Here is a 17348-nt window from a genome sequence, read left to right as displayed (position 1 = left end):
TAATGCTTTTATTGTTATAAAATGGTGGTGTTATGGAAAAGAGTAGGATAGTTCCTCAAAAAATTAAAACCATAACTACCATATGATCAAGCAATTCCACTTCTGGGTATATGCCCAAAAGATTTGATAGCAAGAGGCACCTAGGTGGCTCAGTCGGTTAAGTATCTGACTTCGGCTCAGGTCATGATTTCAAGGTTCGTGAGTTCAAGCCCCACATTGGGCTCTGTGCTGACAGCTCAGAGTCTGGAGCCCACTTCCAAATATAATCACACTGGGGATTAGGATTCAACATACGAATTTTGGGGGTACACAGTCTACAGCAACATGTAATATTTATGGAAACATAAATGTATAGTATCAGCTTCAAAAGGTGCCTGGGATTGGGGCCTCTGGCTGGCTCAGTCAGTAAAGCATGTGACTCTTGATGCTGGGGTCATGAGTTCAGGCCCCACATTGGGTGTGGAGCCTACTTAAAAAAAAAAGGTGCGTGGGGTTCAAAAACATCAAATTCAGTATTATACTATCTCTGGGAAGGAAAAGAAATGACTGGCATTGAAAATGGAATCCTTGGGGCACCTGAGTGGCTCAGTCAGTTGAGCGTCCGACTTCAGCCCAGGTCATGATCTCGCGGTTTTGGAGTTCAAGCCCCGCGTCAGGCTCTGTGCTGACAGCTCAGAGCCTGGAGCCTGCTTCAGATTCTGTGCCCCCTCTCTCTCTGCCCCACCCCTGCTTGTGCTCTGTCTCTCTCTTTCAAAAAAGATGAATAAACATTTAAGAAATTAAAAAAAAAAGAAAAAGAAAATGGGATCCTTGAGGTGCCTGGGTGGCTCAGTCAGTTGGGCATCTGGTTCTTGATTTTGTCTTGGGTCATTGATTTTGTCTGGCTCTTGAATTTCAGCTTGGATTTGTGGGATCGGCCTCCATGCTGGGCTCCGTGCTGGCAATGCAAAGCCTGTTTGGGATTCTCTCTTTCTCTTTGCCCCATCCCTGCTCGCACTCCCTCTCTCTCAAAATAAATAAATAGAATATTTTTTAAGAAAAAGCAAATGCAACCCTTAAAAAGACCACAATAACTAAAACAGATCCATACATACCTAACCAATTGATTTCTGAAACTGATGCTAAAGCAATTCAGTGGAGGAAGCACAGTGTTTCCACCGTGCTGGAGCAACGGGACATCCAAAAGCAAAAAAAAAAAAAAAAAAAAAAAAAATCAACCTCAATTTAAACTTGACACCTTATACAAAAGTAATTAATTTGATATGGATTTTAGATTTAGGTGTAGAGACAACACAGGAGAAAATCTTTGGGCTGGATGAAGAGTTCTTAGCAGGAAAAGCACAATCCATTAAAGAAAAGAACCAACAGTTGAGGGGAGACAACAGAAAACTGGGGAACTGGAGGTCTTAGAAAGTTTACCCAGCAGATGTAGTAGAAACAAAGTAGAAAGAAAGCTAGAAGGGTGACTCTGAGTGAAGAATCCTGGAGTTTAAGAGTTCAACCAGCTTCAAGTGATACCAAAGTTCACTGCTGAACTCAAATGGAGATAATCTCTAAAGAGATGAAGGAAATGTGGTAGAAGATAGGGTGTTGAGACTTCATCAAAATAACAAACTTTCATATTTCAAAGCCTTTTATTATTATTATTATTTTTTTATTTTTGGGACAGAGAGAGACAGAGCATGAACGGGGGAGGGGCAGAGAGAGAGGGAGACACAGAATCGGAAACAGGCTCCAGGCTCCGGGCCATCAGCCCAGAGCCTGACGCGGGGCTCGAACTCACGGACTGCGAGATCGTGACTTGGCTGAAGTCGGACGCTTAACCGACTGCGCCACCCAGGTGCCCCAAACTTTCGTATTTCAGAAGATACAATCAAAAAAGCAAAAACTCACAGAATGAGTGAAAATATTTGCAAGCCACATATCTAAGAACTTGTATCAAGAATATACCAGGAACCTCCAAAACACAACAGCAGAAAGCCAAGACAATCCAATTACAAAACAGGCAAAAGACATGAACAGACATTTCAGCAGAGGATACACACATGGCAAATAACCACGTGAAAATATGTTCAAGGTCACCAATCGTTAGGAAAATGCAAATTAAAACTATGATGAAATATCACTATATGTATATTAGAATAGCTAAAATAAAAAGAAACAGTGATAATACCCAAATGCTGTGAGGATGCAGAGAATCTCCCATACGTTGCAGGTGTGAGTGTAACCAGTACAGCCAGTCTGGAATATAGCTCAGCAGTTCCTTAAAAACCTATCCATATTCTTACACATGACCCAGCAATTACAGTACTGGGTACTTGTCCCAGGGAAATGAAAACATATTCACCAAAAAAAAAAAAATGTGTATATTAACATGTATATCAGCTTTACTTCTAATAGTAAAAAATTGGAAATATATCAAAAGTCCATCTGTATGGGGCGCCTGGGTGGCTTAGTCGGTTGAGTGTCCGACTTCAGCTCAGGTCATGATCTCACAGTTTGTGGGTTCTAGGCCTGTGTTGGGCTCTGTGCTGATAGCTCAGAGCCGGGAGCCTGCTTCAGATTCTGTGCCTCCTCTTTCTCTGTCCCTGCTCCACTCACACTCTGTCTCTCTCAAAAATAAACATTAAAAAAAAAAAAAGTCCATCTGTAGGTGGATAAATAAACCAATTGTGGTACATCCATACCATGGAATGCTACTCGGCAATGAAAAGGAATGGACTATTGATATATGCAACACCTTGGATGAATTTCAAGGGAATTAGGCTGAGTGCAAAAAAGCTACTGTCAAAAAGTTACATATTGAGTGATTCCAACATTTCCAAAATAACAACATTATAAAGATGAAGAAAAGGTTAGCAGTTGCCTGGGCTTGGGGGTAAGGGGTGGGAGAATCCTGTGACCCTAAAGAGGTAGCATGAAGGATCCTTGGGATGAAACAGCTCTGTATCTTGATCATAGTGGTTACGAATTGACCCAAGTGACAAAACCGCACAGAACTATGTGTACACACACACACACACACACACACACACACACACACACACACACTAAAGTGCATATAAAACTGCTGAAATCCGAATAAGGTCTGTAGAACATACAAATGTTATTTTCCTGCTTTGGATAGTGTACTGTAGTTATGTAAGGTGTTACCACTAGGGAAGCTTGGATGAAGCGCATAATAAGATCTCTCTCTACTATTCTGGCAACTTCTTGTGAATCTATAATTATTTTTAAAAGTAAATAAATCATTAGGGAAATGCTAATCAAAACCGCAATGAGATATCACCTCACACCCATCAGGATGGCCATTATAAAAAAATAGAAGAGAGTAACAAGTGTTGGGGTGCCTGGGTGGCTCAGTCTGTTAAGTGTCTGGATTCATCTCAGGTCATGATCTCACATTTCATAGGTTCGAGCCCCACGTAGGGCTCTGTGCTGACAGCTCAGAGCCTGGAGCCTGTTTCAGATTGTGTCTCCTTCTCTCTGCCCTCTGCTGCTCTCACTGTCTCTCCCTCTCTCTCAAAAATAAATAAACGTTAAAATTTTTTTAAGTAGTAAAAAAAAGAAAGTAACAAGGGTCGGTGGGGATGTGGAGAAACTGGAACCTTTGCACATGGCTGATGGGTATGTAAAATGGTGCAGCCATTATGGAAAACAGCATGGAGGTTCCTCAAAAAATTAAAAATAGAATTGCAATATATAAAGCAATCCCCTTTCTGAGTATATATCCAAAAGAACTAAAAGCAGGATCTCGAGAGATATTTGCCCACCCATATTCCTTGCAGCATTATTCACAATAGCCAAGGGGTGAAAGCAACCCAAATATCCATAGACAGATGGATAGATACACACACAATGTGGTATATACATACAATGGACCATTAGCCTTAAAAAACAAGGAAATTTTGTCACATGTATGGATGAACCTTGAAAATGTTATGCCAAATGAAATGAGCCAGTCACCAAAAAAACAAATACTGTATGAATCCACTTTTATAAGGTATCTAAAGTAGTGTAAGGTAAAATAATGGTTACTAGGTTCTGGGAGTGGGGAGAAATGGGGAGTGGTTCTTAAGTGAGTACACGTTTCAGTTTTGCAAGATAAAAAAAATTCTAGAGATCTCTAACACAATAATGTGAAATATAATTAATACCACTTACCTATACACTTAAAAATGGAAAGATGTTAAATTTTTTTTTTCAATGTTTATTTATTTTTGGGACAGAGAGAGACAGAGCATGAACAGGGGAGGGGCAGAGAGAGAGAGGGAGACACAGAATCGGAAACAGGCTCCAGGCTCTGAGCCATCAGCCCAGAGCCTGACGCAGGGCTCGAACTCCCGGACCGCGAGATCGTGACCTGGCTGAAGTCGGACGCTTAACCGACTGCGCCACCCAGGCGCCCCAAAAGATGTTAAATTTTATAGTGTATATTTTTTGCTATAAAAAAAAAGCTAAAGTGAGGTGCCTGGCTGGCTCAGTAGGTAGTGTGTGACCCTTGATCTTAGCATGGAGCCTACTTTAAATACATTAACTAAAAAAACAAAAAAACAAAAAAAAAAAAACTGAAGCAAAACAAAAAATGTTAAGAGTTAATAAAATTGGGTGTTGGTTATATGATCTCCAACTTTCATTTATGTAATATTCCATAATAAACATTTTAAAGTAGCTGTTTTATAATGGACATATTTCATAATTTTAAGACCCAATGTAAAGACAATACAGAATTTTTCTCCATGTTCATTTGGACATCCAACATCAAAGTTTCTAACTTGCTGGTAGTAAATCAGGAGTCTCATAATTCCATTGACATGAATAGCCAAACTAGGAAATGACAAACCACATATTAACTCCGTATTTTAAATATCAGCTGATAAAGTCAAGAAAACAATTGTGAATTTATCATTGGAACCACAGTTTTCTCACAGATTTTTATTTTTATTATTTTTATTTTTTTTTTTAACGTTTTATTTATTTTTGAGACAGGGAGAGAGCATGAACAAGGGTCAGAGAGAGGGAGACACAGAATCTGAAACAGGCTCCATGCTCTGAGCTGTCAGCACAGAGCCCGACATGGGGCTCGAACTCCTGGACCGCGAGATCATGACCTGAGCCGAAGTCGGCCGCCCAACCGACTGAGCCACCCAGGGGCCCCTCACAGATTTTTATTAAAAGACATCTAGCCAAGGGGCACCTGAGTGGCTCAGTCAGTTGAGCATCTGACTCTTGATTTCGGCTCAGGTCATGGTTTCTCAGTTAGTGGGATCGAGCCCCATGTCAGGCTCCTTGCTGATAGCAAAGGAGCCTTCTTGGAATTCTCTCTCTCCCTCTCTCTCTCAAAATCAATAAATAAAGTTAAAAAAAAAAAAAAAAAGAAGAAGACATCTACCCAAGTAAAATCACTTAGAATTTTTTTTTTTTTCCAAAGGAACTGCCTAGGCAAAAACCATTTGACTATGGAGAAGAAGTAAGTGGTGACTTTTTGTTTTGCATTTTGGTGCCTAAGGCTGTCACAAAGTTGGGGTGTTTTTTTTCGCCAATTGAAAAAAGGTAAAATTGCACTTTATTCACCGAACGAACATATATGGAACACAATGCCAAGTGTCGTGCTAAATTACCAAATCCCTGATCTCTGATTTTGTCATTCTATTTCTCAATTTGTTTACAAATTGTCTTTTACAGTTTACTACCAAGAAAGGATGCGATTACTAAAAATGTTCATTTATAAACAGACCATAAAAAATTCACCTTGTTTTACAAGGACAGCACCTGCCATCCTTCTGAAAACGTTTTGCTTTGTGGCGGTCACCGAAGGTCCCACTTTGGGAAAACATTAAACCAGGAAGCTGTATGACTCACTTGGTTCTGGCAATTGCTGGAACTCTGAACTAAGTCATCCTATCAGTCAGGTGATCTCCATTCTCGTTTATTCTCCCCACCAACATCCGTATGACTCAGGAGAAGATGCTAGTTGCTGAAACAAGTTCAGATCCATTGTGAGTCTGACAAAAATGAAAATTCATACTTTGTCAAAGAAACATTTCATCAACCACCTCCAAGCCCAAAATGAACTTGCAGATCTTAAAGAAACTATTTTTATCTCTGTTATTCCAGGAAGTAGATCTTACCAAGTTTTAGTTCACTCAAGACTGTCAAGGTGTCTGCTAACTCCTCAATATACCTGTCTATAGTGCAAGGTCATCGACACAGTTTTTTAATATTATGCTTAGAAATGTTGTGATTTGATGACTTTTCTAAGTGATATCTAGCTAATTGGTGTTAATGTGCAAATCTTTAGACCACTCCTTAATGAGATTGGTCATTACGCCACAAACAGCCATTTGCGTGTTTATTTACATCCTCGTCTCTGTGACTCAGACACCGGGCCACGTATCCCCGAGGTCCCAACGCCCCTCCCTGCCTTACTCACGCTCCTCGGGTTATCTCCTAGGGGGACACGGGGCCACACCCAGGGTGGAGGGAAACCAGCCAGAGTGGCCTTAGCCGGCCACCTCCGCCTTTAGTGTCACTTGAACACCACACATTAATGGGAGAGATATTACTTTCTTGGACACGAATTCCTCATCAGCCCTCAAAGCGGGTCTTCGGCTCCCTAATTTGCATCTCTGTTTTTCCCCACCAGAGTTTGGTGAAACAGAAAGAGACTGCGGGTTTCGCGGGAGCCAGACCGAAGCCCGCCCCCGTGTCACCTGGAGCCGGGGCCTCGCCTCTCCGGGCCTGAAGGCGCTGGGAGGCCCGGGCCCCGCAGAGGTTCCCACCACGAGTCTAGATGACTGACTCTCCTCGGAGCCCTTGTGGGGATCGAGAAGGACAAAAGCATTCTGACTCCAATAAACAAGTGTAATTAAAGCTCTTCAACCCCGCCATTACCAAGCGCAAAACTGAAACCGACCAGGGCGGGATCGCGTTAAGACTGGGGTTGGGGGGCGAGTTTGTGCTTCCGCTGCAGACGCCGGCAGACGCCGGCAGAAACCAGCGCGGGCCGCGCCACCCAAACCGGAACCGGGGCGGCCTTCCCGGGGAAGTCGCCGCAGAGGAGGCTTTTTCCTCACTTAAGGCCCGAACACCCAACATTTAGTGGGGGGGACGGGGGACTTCGGAGGCGGGAGTCAATTACCCCTCCTCCCTCTCCGGCCGGAAGTACACCTCTCTCGCGAAGGCGCGCCTCTGGGGCGCACGCGCACTGAGCTACTTAGCAACGTCCGCGCTTACGCACCCCAGCACGGAGCCCAGCAACAACGGAGCCGCCGCGTCTCCCACCAATCAGCACCGGCCTCGCCTTCACCCGCCTCACCAATCAGCGCCGCCGCCGCAAGGAAGTTTCGAGAGCTTTCGAGGAAGGTCCCCTTAACTCAAATCCATCCGCCTGATAATGTTCCTATTTTTTCCTAAGGGAGGAGAAGGGTCACCTGGAAGAGAGGGGAGCTGAAGTTTTAGGGTCCTTTCTTCGCCTCTGAGGAACCTGGGGCTCGGTGGAAGGGCCTAACCGGGCTGCGGGAGGTGGGGCCGAGCGAACTACTTTCAGCAGCGTACGGACACGGCGGCTACGTAAGCAGTGATGAGTCACGCAACAGACGCTGCATAAATTCCAGCTCCGCGGAGCGGCGAGCGTTCAGAAGCGGCTGGCAGCGCTGGGTGTGTGTCGGTGCAGGGGCGACCGGACGTGATTGTCTTCGGTGTGCTTGCGTTCGCTACCAGGTACTGGCCCGCGGCCTTCGAGACTTGGGAGGAGTGGAGAGGGGCTCTAAGCGAGACCAGGCTGGCAGCTTTGGGGGTCCGGGTGGCTCTCAGGGAAAGGGGTTGGGGGAGGGGAGGGCGAGGTGACGCGGCGCCGCGGCGCCGGGCCTTTCCGGAAGAGTCGGCCTTGTTTACGTGCAGGGAGCGGGGGCGGTTCGCGCGCGCGCGCCGACCGAGACCAACCGACCCTTAACCGATGGAGATTCCATCGTGTCTGCTCCAGGGGGGGAAGGCGGAAAAAAGGTGGTCTAGCTTGGTTTCTGAAACTGTTACAGATTTTGAATCCCGACGCGGTGAAAGCGTCCCGCCTCATTTCCGTTTAAACAGCAATTTTTCGAGTTTTAGGAAGGTTTTTTTTTTGTTTTTTGTTTGTTTGTTTTTTTTTTTTTGGTTTTTAATTTTACGTGTCATGCTTAGGTTTGGGGGGGATTCTGGGGATGGGGTGGGGAAGGAAGACGATTTAGCGAAGAAAGAATAGGAAACCTTGAAAATGTTTTTGGTCCTTCATCGTCTTTAAGTTGAAAGCCTTGACTAGATTCTATATTCAGTGCCTGATTTGAGGCTACTGAAAGTCGAGAGGTTTGTGAGAGAGGTTAACACGGTCAAGGCACTTCAGAGAATGAAGTTAACTTCCCTTGGATAATTATTTATGTAAGTAACTTAAAGATCCTGTGGTGGTACACTAACCTTTTATTCCTTTAAACGCTTTAGGTCAAAATGCAAATCTTCGTGAAGACCCTGACTGGCAAGACCATCACCCTGGAGGTGGAGCCCAGTGACACCATCGAAAATGTGAAGGCCAAGATCCAGGATAAAGAAGGCATCCCCCCAGACCAGCAGAGGCTCATCTTTGCGGGCAAGCAGCTGGAAGATGGCCGCACTCTTTCTGATTACAACATCCAGAAAGAGTCGACCCTGCACCTGGTCCTGCGTCTGAGGGGTGGTATGCAGATCTTCGTGAAGACCCTGACCGGCAAGACCATCACCCTGGAGGTGGAGCCCAGTGACACCATCGAAAATGTGAAGGCCAAGATCCAGGATAAGGAGGGCATCCCCCCAGACCAGCAGAGGCTCATCTTTGCGGGCAAGCAGCTGGAAGATGGCCGCACTCTTTCTGATTACAACATCCAGAAAGAGTCGACCCTGCACCTGGTCCTGCGTCTGAGGGGTGGTATGCAGATCTTCGTGAAGACCCTGACCGGCAAGACCATCACCTTGGAGGTGGAGCCCAGTGACACCATCGAAAATGTGAAGGCCAAGATCCAGGATAAAGAAGGCATCCCCCCAGACCAGCAGAGGCTCATCTTTGCGGGCAAGCAGCTGGAAGATGGCCGCACTCTTTCTGATTACAACATCCAGAAAGAGTCGACCCTGCACCTGGTCCTGCGTCTGAGGGGTGGTATGCAGATCTTCGTGAAGACCCTGACCGGCAAGACCATCACCCTGGAGGTGGAGCCCAGTGACACCATCGAAAATGTGAAGGCCAAGATCCAAGATAAAGAAGGCATCCCTCCTGACCAGCAGAGGCTCATCTTTGCGGGCAAGCAGCTGGAAGATGGCCGCACTCTTTCTGATTACAACATCCAGAAAGAGTCCACTCTCCATCTGGTTCTTCGTCTGAGGGGTGGCTGTTAATTCTTCAGTCTTGAAGTTCATAGTGCCCAATGATGGCATTGCTCTGCACTCTAGCCATTTGCCCCAGTTTAAGTTTAGAAATTACCAGTTTCAGCAATTGCTGAAATACTGGTTTTCTCAATAGCTGTTCAAAATGTTAATAAAAGTTTTGTTGCATGGTAGCATATTTGGTGTCTGTCGTGAAATTACACGGTGGTGGGGGGGGGGCTCCTATCTGATTAAAAGGGTCCCTTCAAGGAAGGGGGATTAGCTTTCAGAAGGTCATTTTCACCAAAGTCAGTCCCCTTGGGAAGGAAAAGGTGTTTTGAGTTGCGGGAAATTTGTCCTTTGTTAAAGGTCATAAGATTCTGGTGTAATGGGAAGCCATTTCAGAAGTGCAGTACAATTAAAAATTTGTTGAATTGGAGGCCTATTGAGGGAAAGCAAACTTGCCTACCCCTCAAATAGTTGACCTGATCGATCCTTGTAGAGAAAAAATGAAATTTTTGTTGAGGCTGCTGAATTGTGGTTTCAAGTATTGTGATTTTTTTTAAGTAAGCTCTATGCCCAATCTGGGGCCTGAACTCAAAACTGTGAGATCGAGTCACATTAAAACACCCATAGTAGTTTCTGATATTGTTAGAAAAAAGTTGAGTAAAAACGTAGAGAACAGGATACCCTTTATTAACAATGCCATAGTTCTCTTTAGCCTTTACAGTGCCTGCAATAGAACTTGAGTGAGTAAATGTGGTTTTCAGCTTGGGACAAAATTGGGTGTTGGGAGTACACGGAGGGGGAAGAAGTTGGAAGCCCTCTTGGTTTTCTCAAGATTACACTGTAATAGGAAAATAACTTTTCTGGTACAAGAACTTGTCATTACAGGTGTTGCTGTTAAGAGAAAACACCTTAATTCCACTGAGGTGTGTCATAAAGGAGCAGCTGAACATTGTAGAAATAGGTCTGGTAGTCCAGGTATACACGACAATGACTTGCATGGTTTTGGGAACTTTGCCATAGCAGAGTTTCCTGCCCTAGAAATCTGATGAAGTTGGAGCATAAAATACTAAACTGGAGTACTGAACTCAGGGTTTCTTTGTAAATTAGACCCTGGAAATGACCACTTGATGGGCTGTTTGAGTGAATTAATACTTCATTCTAGAGGGGTGGTAATAAACTGGGCCAGAAAAGGCAAAAACAGCTATATTAAATCTTTGGAGGTACTAATGAAAAAAGCCTTTCTTGGACTTAAGGAATGTCTTTTTGCTATTAGATTGGAAGGATTTCACTATTGGAAGATGACATCTTTTCCAGTTCCAGTGCTTTACGGTCGAGTTGTTCAAGGCTAATTTTGAGAGAAAGGGAGGGGCAGAGAAGAGAGGGAGACAGAATCCAAAGCAGGCTCCAGGCTCTGAGCTGTCAGCACAGAGCCTGATTCGGGGCTCGAACCCACGAGCCGTGAGATCATGACCTGAGCTGAAGCCGGATACAACCAACTAAGCCAGGCACCCCTCTAATGCTTTTAAGCAGGTTTTTTGCTGACTACCCAACAGTAATTAAGAACAGGCCTCTTGCTAGGAAAGCTGTGTTTCAAAGATTAAAAAGTCTTGTCCTTTCCCATACTTTATTAAAAGCCCTGTTTTGAAAACTTGGAGAATAAAAGCATTTCACTGAAGTAAAAACTAATGGTTTGTGCAATAGGACTTGCACAGTTGTATTATTTCTCCTCAAATTCTTTGTTATCTCTTGACAGGCTTGCAGCTCTGTAGTCTTGTGAATCTCGAGGAAAAAGATCTCAGCTTATACAGTCTCATTCTCTTAGGATCTATTTTCCATAGGGATCCCCTACATACTCATGGGTCTTAACAAATTTCTCTTTTGCACACAACTTGAAATTTGACCAAGAAAAATGCTCTCTAGGGGCACCTGGATGGCGCAGTCGGTTAAGCGTCTGACTTCAGCCAGGTCACGATCTCGCGGTGGTCCGTGAGTTCGAGCCCCGCGTCAGGCTCTGGGCTGATGGCTCAGAGCCTGAAGCCTGTTTCGGATTCTGTGTCTCCCTCTCTCTCTGCCCCTCCCCCGTTCATGCTCTGTCTCTCTCTGTCCCAAAAATAGATAAACGTTGAAAAAAAAAAAATTAAAAAAAAAAAAAAAAAAGAAAAATGCTTTCTAAATGCATATTCAACAACCTGTGTTATCAGTTGAGTTTGGGAAATGGGTTTATCACTCGTGGCCTCAAACCTTGCTCTACACTGAGTAAAATTGAGGTCAACTAGTTTGTGGCTCCTGTTCACTTGACTACTGGTAAGGGGCCAGCAATGCTGTGGGGAAATGTGACTGGATGGGAGTGGAGCTTTCCTTTGGGGATGTCCTAGAAACGGATGAAAGAGGTGATAAAGGTACGTCTGTGTATCTGAAGCCACGATTACTCATTTTCATTGTTCAGCTTCATGTTGTTCGTCCACTTAGCTCCTCGCCTAACTGCCAGAAATACACTTCTCAATTGCAGTGTTAGTCCAGATGCCAAAGAGCCCCTGGGAAGGAAGAGACTGACCCATTCTGCTACAGCCTGTGGTGCAAATACCCCACCTGCCCTTTAAGGAAATGTTTCTCTTCTACTTAGGAATCCGATAGAAGAAGGGTTTCTGTTAATATTCCGCTTCTTATGATCTTTCCTGAAAGTGCGAAGATGTGCTACAAGAGGGGCCCTTGTCTGGCTCCGTCAGAGCATGTGACTCGATCTCAAGAGTTGTGAGTTTGAGCCTCGTGTTAGATGTAGAGATTACTTAAAATCTTTTTTTAAAAAAGATGTGCTAAAAGAATACTTGTTTGGTGTACTGTACCTGATGCCACTCCAAGATAGTTTTTGCTAGTTCTCAGTGAAATTGAAAAAAAACAAAAACAAAACAGTGAATTTTACATAATTTAAAGATTATATGCCCTCTGGGTAAGAATGTAGTGAGTGGACTGATTGTGGCTCAGGAGACAAGGCTACTGGAGTTCAAATTGCTCCACCGCCTGCCTACTGGCTTCTAACCTTGGACAACGACTTCACCTTGTCAGTACATCATATTCCTCATCTGTAGAAATGGTGTTAATTATACTTCACAGAATCGTTAGGATTACATGTTGAAGTGCTTAAAACCATGCAAAAACTTGCCTAGTGCTTATAATGCTATTTATTGTAATAAAACTGGAAATGACCTGATTGCACAGGAGAGTGGTTACTTGATAATAATGCAATAGTTATAAAAAAATGGGCGCCTGGGTGGCGCAGTCGGTTGAGCGTCCGACTTCAGCCAGGTCACGATCTCACGGTCCGTGAGTTCGAGCCCCGCGTCGGGCTCTGGGCTGATGGCTCAGAGCCTGGAGCCTGTTTCCGATTCTGTGTCTCCCTCTCTCTCTGCCCCTCGCCCGTTCATGCTCTGTCTCTCTCTGTCCCAAAAATAAATAAACGTTGAAAAAAAATTAAAAAAAAATGTAGGAGGTAGGAACAGATATGGAACAATACTTAAGTCAGTGAAAAATGCTATAGAAAAAAAATGTGAATGTGTGCATAAGCTCACAAAAGGGTGGGCCCCTGCTTAACATTGGCTGCTTCAGGGGAGTAAAGGGAGGTGTATTTTAACTGCTTTCTGGATGGTATTTTCAGAATTGCCACCCATAGGCTTTCAGGAAGGCTGAAATCATTTACAGCATAGCATCAGCATTGTCCACCAGCAGCCCCTGTTCAAGAGCCAGCAATGTAATTTTGAAGTCAAACTGTGCTCCTGAATTGGATAAACTTTGCACAAGTCTCTTTGATTCTCTGTGGGTCTCCCAGGAGGACCTCTAGAAACTTCCTGAACCTCAGCACACTTTATTTTAGTTATACTCTGCTCATTTCCCAAAGAATCTGCAGGGGTAAGCCATGACTCCCCTTTAATGAAGCCCAGACAACTCCGAGTGGAAGCTTTAGACAAATGTGGATTTCTGGAAGAGGATCTTGCATTTAGTTCAACAATGTTAACAGGAAAGTCAGTGTTGAGGTTTCTTCTTTTTTCATGCTTTTCTTGATCCCATCACTGTCCTTATCCTCCCGTTTAGGGGGTTGTGGGGGGATCCTCAGAAGTTGAGGGGTAAAGTTCACTCCAGCCAGTAGGTCTCACCCAACTCCCTGTAATTGATTCTAACATCTACTCTTCTGACCACCCGACACCCACCAGGACTCCCCTTAAGGAATGCTTTTACCTCCAGAAAATTCTGGTTTCAGTATTTCCCAAACTTCCATCCTTCAAACTACAACCGCTGTGAATGGGTTGCTGTGGTCACAAGAGCTCAGGAAGTTACCTCCCTCCTGGAGATTTACAATGTGCACTAGCATGGTAAGGGCCCCAAGAAGTTTTGTTTTGAAGAATTGGTCTGAAGTTTAACCCAGTGCTTTCCAATTTCCAGTTTCACTTTTTATTTCACTTTCCTTTCTGATCAATTAACATCCCTCAAAATTTGAGAAACATTGTTCAAACCGTGACCTCTCCCCTGCCTCCCAAACTAACATTGCTGATTATACTTTGTTCCCGTATTGATTTTTTATTTCAATACCAATGAGTATAACCCCCTTATAAAGACTCCATCAAAAATAACATATACAGGTTTAAAACATGAAAGTCATTTTCAGTGTGTCTCCCCAGAACCTGTTCCCTCCACGTTTACCTTTCTCCTTCAGGACAGAAACATGCTGTCACAGGCTTGCATGCCACAAAAAGGTGAGCCTGGATATTCTGCTAAAATAGAACAACAAATACAAAATAGAACCATATAAATACTCTCCCAATTCACAAGGAAATTGCTCAAATTCTTTCAGGTTAAGATTTGCTTCCATAGGGGCGCCTGGGTGGCGCAGTCGGTTAAGCGTCCGACTTCAGCCAGGTCACGATCTCGCGGTCCGTGAGTTCGAGCCCCGCATCGGGCTCTGGGCTGATGGCTCGGAGCCTGGAGCCTGTTTCCGATTCTGTGTCTCCCTCTCTCTCTGCCCCTCCCCCGTTCATGCTCTGTCTCTCTCTGTCCCAAAAATAAATAAACGTTGAAAAAAAAATTAGAAAAAAGATTTGCTTCCATAACTAAGTTGTTTTCAATCAGTACCTGTTATGGCTTGTCTTCAAGCAGGTAGTATAAATTAGGACATGTGATTTAAAAAAATTATCTGGTTGATTTTGTAAAATAACAAAAAGTGATATTAACTCTTTTTTAATCTTTTTTTCTTCCTTAGAAGTGTATTTGGGAGGGAGAGAAAGCAGGAAAGAGGGGCAGAGGGAGAGAGAGAGAATCTCAAACAGGCTCCACACTCAAGGCCCGACACGGGGCTTGATTCCATGATCCTGGGATCCTGACCTGAGCTGAAGTGAGAAGTTGGAATCTCCGGGCGCCTGGGTGGTTCAGTTGAGTGTCTGACTTCGGCTCAGGTCACGATCTCGCGGTTCGTGAGTTCGAGCCCCGCGTCAGGCTCTGTGCTGACAGCTCAGAGCCTGGAGCCTGCTTCAAATTCTGTGTCTCCCTCTCTCTCTGCCCCTTCCCGTCTCAAACTGTCTCTCTCTCTCTCTCTCTCTCTCTCTCAAAAATAAATAAACATTAAAAAAAATTAAGGGGCACCTGGGTGGCTCAGTCAGCGAAGCGTCTGACTCTCGGTTTCGGCTCAGGTCATGATCTCACGATTTCATGGGTTTGAGCCCTGCGTTGGACTCTATGCCAACAGTGTGGAGCCTGCTTGGGACCCTCTCTCTCACCCTCTCTCTCTGCCACTCCCTCGCTCATGCTGTCTCTGTCTCAAAATAAATAAACTTAAAAAAAATTTTTTTAATTAAAAAAAAAAGTTGGAAGCTTAACTGAGCCACCCAAGCGCCCCCTAGCTCTTTTTAAATAAATACATCTAGTGATATAAACAAACATCCAGTAAAAAAATGAAAAATCCGCTCACCTCACATTTAATGAGAATATTTTTCCATTCATTTTTTCGTTCAATGAATGTTTATTGTCTATTGTGTCTATTGTCTATTGCAGTGAAAATGCAGCAATGAACAAAACTGAGTTCTAGCCCCCATGTATATTAAAGAGGAGACAAATAGGTAAGAACATCATATTTTAGATAATGAGAAGTAGTCTAGTGGAAAGCAGAATAAGGGATATGGAGTGGTCAGAGAAGGTTTCAGAGACAGGATGATACTTGAGCAAAGGTTTGGAAGAAATGAGGGCTTGCCTGATGATATCTGGGGGAAGAGTGTTCCAGGCAAAGAACATCATATGCAAAGGTCCCAAGGTAGAAGAAAGTTTAACAGCAAGATGGCCTGTGTAGCAGGAACGTAGCAAGAAGAGTAGAGTGAAATTAACTCAGGGGTAATGGAAACATTATTTATTGGTTTGTAAGGACACGGTAAGAATACACATTGTAGGGTCCTTCTAGACTTCTGTATCAATACAAAACACACACACACACACACACACACACACATATATATACACACGCGTCCTCATATATAGATTTACTTCAATCTTGTTACGATGATTCACAGTAGGCATACCATTTTTTCCTTAAAATAATTATATTGTGCTCCTATACAATATATAGGTATATAATAGTATATACGCTCAATGTAGGAAACTTGAGAAAAAAACCTCCATTAACCCTGCAATTCAGATATACCCAATTTAGCATATTTCCTGTTTTAATTGTTATTTAAATAAAAACTTAATCTTATTTATTCACTCATTCATTCATTCATTCATTCAGGGAGCAGGGGAGGAGCAGGGAGAGAGAGGGAGAGAGAGATTCTTAAGCAGGCTCCACTCCCAGTGCAAAGCCTGATGCGGGGTTGGATCTCACAACCGTGAGATCCTGACCTGAGCCAAAATCAAGAGTCGGACTCTTAACCAACCAAGCCACCCAGGCACCCTCAAAATAAAATCTTAAAAAAAAAAAAAAGGTAACATATATAGAGTATAACGTGAAAGTCCTTTTTCAGTGCCTCTTCCCAGAACTTGTTCTGCCCACACTTACCTTTCTTTGTGCTACTTGATAAAAGTTTGGTGCATTTATCACCAGATTATTTTCAACGTGTTTACATATTTATGTATTATATAAAAACAGTTTTAAAATTATACCTAACTGCAACTCCTATTGCTTGGAGACATTTCCATGCCAGTAACTATGGATCAACTCCATTCTTTTTGAATTGCTGCAATATATTTCATAGTGTGGATATACCATAGTTTACCCATCTCCTTACTGATTAATATTAGGTGGTTTTTAATTTTTCACTATTCAAACGAGGATGCTGCAATGAACATCCTTGTAAATGCAATTTATTGCAAATGTGCAAATATTTCTCCAGGATATACCTAGAAGTGGAACTGTGTCCAAGAACGTGGCATCTTAAAGCTCGTGGTTACTACCAAGTTGCCCTTTAAAAAAAGATTATACCACACACCGTGGAATAGGATTCAGTCTTAAAAAGGAAGGGAATCCGGACACATGCTATGGCGTGGATGAAACTTGGAGACATGATGCTAAGAGAAATAAGTTGTTCACCAAAGGGCCACTACTGGATGGTTCCCCACATAGGGAGTGCCCAGAGCCGTCCAATTCATACAGGCGTCCAATTCATACAGAGTGGAATGGTGGTTGCCAGGGGCTTGGGGGGAGGGAAAGGAGAACTCACCATAGGTGGGCATGAAGTTTCAGTTTGGGAAGATGAAAACGTTCCGCAGATGATACCGGTGATGGTTGCACAACAATGTGAATGCACGTGATGTCACTCTGGACACCTGACAAGGGTTCAAATGGTAACTTTTGTGTATTTTGTACCACAATAAAAAATGATGCCAATATAAACTCCCACCAGTACTGCATAGAAGTACCTAGTCCTGGGGCGCCTGGGTGGCTCAGTCGGTTAAGCATCTGACTCTCGATTTCGTCTCAGGTCATCATCTGGCAGTTCGTGGGT

General features: G+C 43.7%; 1 protein-coding gene across 2 annotated transcripts; it reads left to right on the top strand.

The window, feature by feature from the left end:
- Positions 1-7342: 7342 nt before the first annotated feature.
- Positions 7343-9562, top strand: UBB (ubiquitin B). 2 transcript variants are annotated; one of them, XM_043583195.1, is made up of 2 exons: positions 7343-7722; positions 8473-9562. In XM_043583195.1, the coding sequence occupies exon 2, from the start codon at positions 8479-8481 to the stop codon at positions 9394-9396; it is 918 nt and encodes a 305-aa protein (XP_043439130.1). In that variant the 5' UTR covers positions 7343-7722; positions 8473-8478; the 3' UTR covers positions 9397-9562. The 2 variants fall into 2 exon arrangements, with proteins under 2 accessions (XP_043439130.1, XP_043439131.1); XM_043583196.1 differs by lacking the exon at positions 7343-7722 and adding an exon at positions 7913-8004.
- The last annotated feature ends 7786 nt before the right edge of the window (positions 9563-17348 follow it).

Source organism: Prionailurus bengalensis, chromosome E1 (assembly GCF_016509475.1).
Source record: "Prionailurus bengalensis isolate Pbe53 chromosome E1, Fcat_Pben_1.1_paternal_pri, whole genome shotgun sequence".
NCBI lineage: Eukaryota > Metazoa > Chordata > Mammalia > Carnivora > Felidae > Prionailurus > Prionailurus bengalensis.
The sequence above is the reverse complement of the archived record's forward strand: the minus strand, read 5'-3'. Positions and strand labels throughout refer to the sequence as shown.

What these genes read in the sequence shown, in the direction of transcription:
- UBB (XM_043583195.1), top strand. Translation starts at nt 8,479, where the DNA reads ATGCAAATCTTCGTGAAGACCCTGACTGGCAAGACCATCACCCTGGAG.